Below are 9612 nucleotides of genomic sequence, written 5' to 3'. Positions count from 1 at the left end.
AGGCCTTAAAATTTCCATCACGTGATAAAACTAAATGGAGAAAGCTGCAGGCACACTGGGTTCCCCCTTGTTCTGTAAACATTTGTGAATGTTGCTACTATTATAGCGGGGACCCGACACATATCACTGAGAGCTGCTATCAGTTGTTTTTGGTTCACCTTCAGCAGATTTAGGGTTTGGGCCCTGGCGTTGTGGCAGCGGTCGGAGAGCTCTCACAGGAGCAGGGCCCACAGGCTTTGGTGGCTGAAGGGCCCGCCGTTTTTTTGTTGATATCTGCAGGCTTGCAGAGAGAGAGTTTAGTTCCAGCATACACCAATTCTTCCATTTTCTGTGAGAAGCACAGAAGTGGAGATGCTGGAGAGAGGTGAGCGGGGCTGTGTCTCTGGTGTTTCCTGTGGCTGTGATATGTTGTCCTGTCTTCACTTGCTATTTTCCAGAAAGTCGTCCTTGGAGCTGTTTTGATACAGAGGACAGAGCTCAGCAGGGATGGTGTCCCTGAGCAGTGCTTGTTTTGGCTGCGTGGTGTTATCAGTGTCAAGGATATGGTCCTTAAGTACTGTAGCACCAAGTTTGTTTGGGTGGAAGCAATCCAGTTTAAACTGTTGTCTATGGCCCCAGAAAAGACTGAAGTTGATGTTCACTAGCAGAATGCAAGCTTCTAGAGGGCACACAAGTCTGAAGTAATGCATTTAGGTAAATGGGTGCAGAGCCAGTGGTAGTTTTGTAGGCAAACATTAATGCCTTGAATTGTATGCGAGTAGCTATTGGAAGCCAGTGCAAATTGATAAACAGAGGTGTGCCGTCCATTCTTTTGTTGCTGAGTTGTGCAGCATGTTCCGGAAGAAAGGGCCTGATCTTCTTGATGTTGAATAAAGCAAATCTGCAGGACTGGACAGTTTTAGAAATGTGGTCTGAGAAAGTCAGCTGATCATCAATCATAACTCCGAGGCTTCTGGCTGTTTTTGAAGGAGGAGTTGTTGATGTGCATAACTTATGGTGAAATTGTGATGAAACGATGGGTTTGCTGGAACCACAAGCAGTTCGGTCTTGGCAAAGTTGAGTTGAAGGTGATAGTCTTTCATCCAGCAAGAAATGTCTGTTAGTCAAGCTGAGATGTGAGTAGCTACCGTCACATCATAGGAGCAGGGGAGCAGTAACAAAGAGAAGTGGTCAGACTGACCCAGTTGGGGGAGGGGTGTGACTTTGTAGGCATCAGTCACATTGGTATAAACATGGTCCAATGTTTTATGTCCCATTGTAGTGCAGGAGACATTTTGATGAAATTTAGGGAGTACAGATCTTAAAGTGCAGTGATTAAACTCCCCAGCAACAATAAAGGCTCCATCTGGGTGCAAGGTTTGTAATTTGCTAACAGCAGCACAAAGTTCTTTCATAGCCACATTAACATTAGCGTCCGGAGGTACATAAACTGCAGCAGCAACGATGCAAGTAAACTCAGGTGGTAGATAGAATGGCGTGCACTTGATAATCAGGAACTCCAGATCAGCAGAGGAGTGGGTATCAACAACGACAGAGTCTGTGCACCATGATTTGTTTACAGAAATACATACTCCACCATCCTTGTTTTTACCAGAGGTTGCTGCTACTGTGTCAGCCCGGAAGAAAGAGCGTCCATCCATATGCACCACGCTGTTTGGGACATCGCTGCAGAGCCATGTTTCAGTGAAGAACATTACATTACAGTCATTGAGCCATTTCTGTGTGAGGTTCAGGATCTTTAGTTCGTCCATCTTGTTCATCAGAGACCGTACATTGACAAGGAAGATGCTGGGCAGGGCTGGTCGATGTGGGTTTAGCTTTAGCTTAACACGCAGCCCTCCACGCTTTCCCCGTCTTTGTTTACGATCTCGACGCCGACGCCGAGCACTTCCGGTCGGTGCGAGTGATCCGATTGTCAGCGGTGATCTCAGTAGCTCCGGCGGGAGTTCGCTGAAGTCGAAAGGATGATCTAAAACTATGTTGGAACACCGTTTGTTGATGTCCAAAAGTGACTGTATACTATAGATATACTTCGCATAACTGAATCGAGCAAACGCGAAGGAAATAACCAGGTAAATTAACACTATTTTCCGAAATCTGGTAAGACGCTGAGCTTCGCGATGTGCTCGTGCCGCCATCTGTGACACTTCTGAACTCCACACCACCAATCAGTCTAAGCGCGGGCACACTGCACTTTTCGTTCGTTCTTCTTAGGTAAATTTTATTGGTAGTTTGCAATCATTGTGCATTACCACGATCTACTGGGCTGAGAAAATAATAATAATAATTAAAAAATAAAAACAAAACTGATGTCTACTTGCTAGTTAGGTTTCTTTAATAAAAGTTATAACTGCCCTAATTGTGGACTGTGTGTTGGTTGTACTCAATACATTTTCCATTGTTAAGTCTTTATTTACCGCTGTCTTCATATTTTCCCTTTCTCTGGTGTATTGTGTACAATCTAGAAGTATGTGTTTTACATTTTCTATTACTCCACAGTTTGTACATACTCCAGTCTGATGTTTCCCTATAATGTGTAATCGACTATTTAAACTTGTATGTCCCGTCCTCAGTCTGGTAAACCATGTTTCCTCCTGCCTTTCCAATCCCTTGATTTTACTAGCTGTATCCTCTTTGTGTATGTTATACAAGTGTCTGCCTTTTCCCTCCTTATCCTAACTCTCCTGCCACATTCTGTTAATTTTGTACTTAATAATACTTTTAATTCCTGACCTGCTTAATTTGATATGAAGTTCAACCAGTTCTGATGTAACCGCTTCCTTCGCCAGCATGTCTGCCCTCTCGTTCCCCTCCACTCCCCTGTGTGCAGGAACCAAGGGCGTAACTTTGGGTCTACCATTGGGGGGGTTACACTCGCTGCATATGAATAATTTTCTTGTGTAAAAGGTAACATGCTAATTTACACTACAGATTATTTAAAATATGATACTATCTTTCTTGCTTGCAAATGAAATTAATAAAGAAAACGAACAAAAGTATTAATTCTGAATATTTCATATTATTTTAATCTGAATGATGTTATGATATTAAGGGGGTTATATTAGTTGGATCAGATTTTTGGGGGGGTCATGACCCCCGTAACCCCCCTGCAAATTACGCGCATGGCAGGAACCCATATAAATCCTACCCTTATGCTCTGTTGGTTTATTTTAAAAATGATTTGATGAATTTCATCTAGTAGATCCTGTCTACATGTAGACTTTCCACTCTGAATGCATGAGGACATTGAGTCTGAACAGATGATCACCTTATTGGGTTTTACTTCTTCAACCCATTGTTAAGCCAGAATCATTGCTACCATTCTGCTGTAAAAATGGCCAGATGGTCTGTTGTCCTTTTTTTTTGTTTTAACACATTTAAAATGTGGACTGCAACCCCTGTTTTCCCAGTCGGGAAATGATGCATCTGTGAAAATCTGAACCGTGTCCTCATAATTTGTCAATATATTGCTGAACATTTTGATATATTCCTGATTTAATTATGTTCTTAGCTTCCAAATCTACCCTGGGATAACAAAACATCCATGGTGGAATTGTTGATATGCTGACAGTTTTGCAACATGAAATGCTGTGAATTTCCATATCCTTTGCCTGTCTATTCCCATGCCACCCAAAACTGCATAATGGGCGCCCATACTCCCAGCATTCTAATAACACCTGCTTTGTGGGGTGTGTTTCTTCATGACATCGCAGATTTGTCCATTAAGACATGGATAGTTTTAATCGCCCTGTAGGTCTAAAGGCATTTCTATTTGTAATGATGGAATAGGTGTTGTCCTAAATGCACCACAGCATATTCAAAGTGCCTTGGCCTGTATTCTATCTAGTTCTTGCATTAAGGTTCTAGTTGTTGAACTATAAACTATGCTTCCATAATGAAAAACAGAACGAATCAGTGCAGTATAAATTCTTTTCAGGGACATACCGGATGCTCCCCATGTAAACCCTGCTAAACACTTCAGAATATGTATACCTTTTTTGCACTTATTTATCATTTTCTGAATGTGCGTTTTAAAATTTAGTTTAATGTCAAACCATACCCCCAGATATCTTATATTTTCAACTTGCTTTAGATGTTGCCCATACAGTTTAAGATCTATATTAGGGTTTTTTTTTTTTTTTTTGGAAAATCATATAAATTGTGTCTTTTCAATAGATAGATGAAAGCCCCACTCATATGACCACTTTTCAACCTTAACAATTGCTGATTGCATTTTAACCGTCAAGTTGTCAATATTCCTTCCTCTCACCCATAATGCCCCATCATCAGCATATTATGCTCTACCCGTCCTCTGATCTATTCCATTAAAAATGTCATTAATCATTATATTAAAAAGCATTGGGCTATATGCGCTTCTTTGTGGAGTACCATTCTATTTGATATGTTCTTCCAAATTCCACCCCTACTTATACCTCTATTTGTTCTGGTATTCAAAAAATCTTGAATTCAGTTAAACATCCTGCCACCTATTCACATCTCATTTAACTTAATTAAAAGCCCCTCCTTCCACATGTTATATGCGTTTTCTATGTCGAATAATATAACCAAAACAGCTTCTTAACTTGAGCTTTCCTGATTTCATTTTCTAGACATATAACTGGGTCCATTGTGGTGCGCCCATAACGAAATCCACTTTGGTGAGGGGAGAGCATTCCTCTTTTTTCAATTAAATACCGTAGTCTTATAGTAATAATTTTCTCCATAATTTTGCATAAGTTGGATGTAAGTGCTATAACTTTTAACATCTGTTTTATCCTCTCTGGGCTTACCTATAAGTACCAGCAGAGTGTTTCCACATTTTAGGCAATTTCCCTTGCTCCCATATCTTATTATACAATTTTAAAACAACACTCTTAGCCACATCTGATATCTGCTCTATCATTTTGTAACACACCTCATCTTTTCCTGGTGAAGTACTCTTAACACCCATTAACCTGTTAAATGTCACCCCGTCCCGTATACGGGACGCCTACGTTGACTATACTATATTACAATCAAATTTAATCTAATCTTGACAAACTATATATCGTTGGAAAGGTCTAAGTCTCCCAAATATATATTATACCAATATTGTTTGTTAAAAATTATGTAGGAAAAGTAATAGATGAATTTATGACAAGAGTGCACCCTCAGAAATCTACATTACAAAAGGAGTTTTGACCTTTGTTTAAAAAAAAGACTTCCTCGTTGCCTTTTTCTCTATCACTTTTTAGAAATCATCAGAAGTTATATATCACTTGAAAACATAAAATCTTAAAATTCATCCTTTAAAACCCATTTTAAAATCAGACATTGCATTTCCATGTAAATGGCACATCAAAATTACGTTACAAAATGTTTTCAGTCATGAAATATAAAAATTTTGGTTTGTATCATGCACATTCAAGTCTATCTTCCAAAACGTGAGTGACAGTTATCAGGTTTAAGCTCTTTTCATCTCAAATAATGAGACATTTGTATCAGTTCCACATTCATTTGTGACTTTCCTCTCCAATGTGCTTCTACACTTTTCGTTGACTTCCATTCTATGATTCATATGCTTGCGAATGTGTCAGAACAGAAACACAAGCTCATGCGAGGTCACTGCTTGACCTCTCTGTACAGAAATTCAAAAATGAAAAGGAAGCCCTAATTTTAGTTGTAGCGCAGCGTCCTATTTTATATACATATTTCAAAGATAATAAAAAGAAGCTGGTTCACAGTGTCAATGGAAACAGGAACAGATGGTACATTTGAATGAGGACACGTTTTATAATTTTTTATTGCTTAGTGTGTATATATTTATATATAGAGAGAGACAGAGAGTACAATATAATAAGACGCTTTCGACACTGTCGCAAAAGAAACAGTACAAACACTTATTAATCCATATTAATCAGTCATAACTGAGGAGAAGCCTTTATCCTAATCCCGCCCATATTCGCAGCGGCAACCGAAAAATGTTTGCACGTTCAAAGTCTAGTGTGACCTGCACCTGCACTCTTAAACTGCACTGGTTACAATCTTTTACATACAGGTATTGCACTACTCATATTTTGCACAGACTGCACATTGTTCAATCTATTTACACTATAAACTGTCTAAAGTAGTTACTGTACAAAGCACATTAAACTATTTCAAATATATTCAAAAATATCATTGCACTCTGTTATTTAGCATAAAATGCACTATTTAAAAATACTTTTGCACACTCATCCAACTGTATTTATTACCACTGTTCTTATGTTGCTGCTGTTCATTATGTATATATGCCATGTTTCTGAATGACAGAACCTAATAATGCCATGTCGATAGAGAAGAGAAGTGGTCCAAGAACTGAGCCCTGAGGCACCCCTGTAGTTAAATGTTGCGACTTGGACTCCTCACCTCTCCAAGATACTTTGAAGGACCTATCTGGTAGGTAAGACTCAAACCACTGAGGTGCGGTTCCTGAGATGCCCTTTGCTAGTAGGGTTGATAGGAGGATCTGGTTAACCATGCCAAAAGCAGAGGACAGATCAAGCAGGATAAATACTGAAGATTTGGATTCTGTTCTTGCCAGTCTTAGGGCTTCAACAACTGAGAGCAAGGCCGTCTCAGTTGAATGTCCACTTCTGAAGCCAGATTGGTTGCTGTCAAGGAGGTTGTTCTGTGTGAGAAATGTAGAGACTTGGTTGAACACAGCTCGTTCAATTGTTTTTGCATTGAAACGGAAGAAGGGAAACTGGCCTGTAGGTCTCTAAAAGAGATGGGTTGAGGGTGGGTGTTTTAAGTAGTTGGGTTATCCAAGTAGTTGTCCAAAAAAATAAATAAATACCAGGACAAAGAATGTGAACCCGTCGGTTTTAATATTGGTGAACTGAACATTTTGTGTGACGAAATGTTGCAGAATACTTTCTGATTGTTGTGCATTTACCTCCTGACTACACATGACAGCTGCAGTCTAAATGTTTTTAGCATTAAAATAAAATATAAAATTATGAAAATGGAAGCTATGAATAGTTTGTATGCTATTTGTTTAAAGAAAGAGTTAATTTTTCCTCATCAGAATGGGAGAAATTTAGCATCACTTCTTCACCATTGGATCCTCTGCAGTGAATGGGTGCCGTCAGAATGTGAGTCCTAACAGTTTATAAAAACATCACAATAATCCATAAGTATAACAAGTCAATCTCTGTTGTCCTCACATCAAAATCCACCAATCTATTTACACAGAAGAAAGCAATATTATGAATATAGGACTTTTGAAATTGAAAACGTCTTGATGTATAAGTTTATTACAAACACACAGCTTTTTGCTTCACAATGCATTAATGGACTGAAGTGGTGTGGATTACTGTGATGTTTTCATTAGCTGTTTGGACTCTCATTCTGACGGCACCCATTCACATCCTTTCACCTTTGGCGAGTGAGTGATGTAATGATACATTTCTCCAAATCTGATGAAGAAACAAACTCATCGTCTTTATGAGCTCAGCGTGAGCAAACTGTCAGCGATCAATAATATTCTAAGCAATGCGGAAACTCAGGGTTCACATACATTTCCCTGCATCTGTCATTTCCTCAAATCCTTCACAAACTTTTTTATTGTTTGATTTTTGCAGTCCTTTTCATCGAGCAGTCGGCTGGCACACACATCTCTCTGCTCTGATATCCTTCAGCTCTTTTATAATAATGTCCGCTGTATCGCTGCTGTACATCACGATGAGAGAGGACAGGCCTTGTGGAGTGCAGTTTGATCTGGAAGATATATGAAAACAGTTCCAAGGTCAACATCTGTCACAACTGTATATTCAAAACTAAGACTCACAATTGTCATTCATAAGTAGGCTATAAAAAGCTGCAGAGAAGACTTAATGCACCTTTGAAAATAATTTCCTCCATGGTGTTTTCGATGTCTCTGAACAATCATGGAGGACGCCGATGTTTCTTTCAAACAGATACCTCTAAAAAGGCAAAAAATGGAATGACATAATTATTATTTTTTTCTATTACATACAATGAATACATAATGCAACTTTTTTGTGTCTTTTTTTTTATATCAGGGAGGTTAAGTGTTGAGGAAGTGAAGCTACTTTGAAAGTGTTGGTCAAAAGCGATCTAAAATAATTAAACTATTTCCAAATATATATTTAATTAACAGGTACATTTATATTAAAAACAACAAAGAGACCCTAAAGACCCTAAAGGGACTTCTAGATTCGATTAATCATTTTTAAATGAACCGACAGCATGATTCATTAGAATGAATCAGACTTGCCAAGGAAAGCCCCATTCGTGACGAATCGACTCACTGGAAAGATTCGGACTTTCCATTCTACACGTGAGTAGCGTTTAGAATCATGTGATTCACCAGAAAGATTCGGACTTTCCCACGGGATTATTTTGGTGAGTTTAAACTATTCCCTCACCGACTAACTACTATCACATTAAAATATGTTGCTTTTGACCAAAATGCTTCTTGTTGTAAAAAGTAGCTTGTCAAAGCTTTAAATTCTTATCAAGCTGATGAAGATAGCGCTGATTTTCGTTCACTGCCATAGACATTTAATCGCACAATCACTTACATTCTGCTATTTAAAACAAAATAAAACTGTATTAAAGTGTCAATTTATATTGAACGCGATTAGTTACTACACAGCAGTCAATCTTTAGCTATTTATTAGGCTACTTCTGTTGTATTTTGAAATATGGTTAAAGTAGTGAATGTGCTGACAAGTATCAAGTAAATAATAATAATAATAATAATAATAACAATATATATCACTTCCATTAAAGTGGTATATATACAGCCATTAAAGTAATTTCCATTGAAACTTGTTGTCATGTATTTAAATATATTTCTAATTACACATTTGTAATGATGAAGATGCAATTGAATACATATTAACTTAATGCAATATCAACTAAAACTTTTTTACAGTGCACAGATAGGATCACACCTTAATGATTTTTAGTTTGACACAATTAGATTTATTTTTAATAGTGATTTTTGTCACTATTGTTTATATTATATATGTGTACTGAATGTAAACACACACATACAGTAGCCTATATATTTTGAAATTATTTACATTCATATATTCATATTCTTATATTGTATATCATTTATAAATATATTTAATACATAAACAATTTATTTCTAAATGCATGTGTTTGTATTTATATATACATATGTACAGTATACACATATATGTATATTGAATAATGCGATTTGACAGCATGAATTTGTAATATAGTGATGTAAACCTAGGCATCTCTCTGAGGGGACAGGAGACAGTTAAGAGGTTAAACTTATACATATTGTTAAGACCCCTGACTCATCATTGTGATAGATTTTACACAGACATTATTTGTTGGTCTTACCTACAAATACTTATGTTGAAACTGGACGGCTGCAGTATCCATTGGCTCAGCTTGCTGGTATGAAGGTTGACATGATGTACGTACAGTTTGCATGCAGCTACATGTCTCCCGTGCCTCAGCTGTATTCTCTGTCTGTCATCTTCACAGCTGGGTCTGTGTCTGTGCTCTGATGCCCTCTGCTGGTGCTCCATCGATGTGCTCCTGTAGACCACTAAGAGCGGCTGGCTGGGAGAGCTGCTGTTCAAG

The 9612-nt window shown here is 38.0% G+C and overlaps 1 protein-coding gene across 1 annotated transcript in view; it reads right to left on the bottom strand.

Moving 5' to 3' along the window:
* Window positions 1–6732: 6732 nt before the first annotated feature.
* Window positions 6733–9612, bottom strand: part of LOC113105320 (bone morphogenetic protein 2) — a 4817-nt gene continuing 1937 nt past the window's right edge. Inside the window, exons 2-4 of the mRNA XM_026266367.1 lie at window positions 9367–9612; window positions 7863–7946; window positions 6733–7740 (exon numbers count right to left, since the gene is read on the bottom strand). The exon at window positions 9367–9612 is cut by the window's right edge and continues 355 nt beyond it. Coding sequence (XP_026122152.1) covers window positions 7611–7740; window positions 7863–7946; window positions 9367–9612 — 460 coding nt within the window. The 3' untranslated portion in view covers window positions 6733–7610. The remainder of the gene's footprint in view (window positions 7741–7862; window positions 7947–9366) is intronic.

This window comes from Carassius auratus, chromosome 7 (genome assembly GCF_003368295.1).
Source record: "Carassius auratus strain Wakin chromosome 7, ASM336829v1, whole genome shotgun sequence".
NCBI classification, from domain to species: domain Eukaryota; kingdom Metazoa; phylum Chordata; class Actinopteri; order Cypriniformes; family Cyprinidae; genus Carassius; species Carassius auratus.
This window is presented reverse-complemented; position numbering and strand designations above follow the sequence as displayed.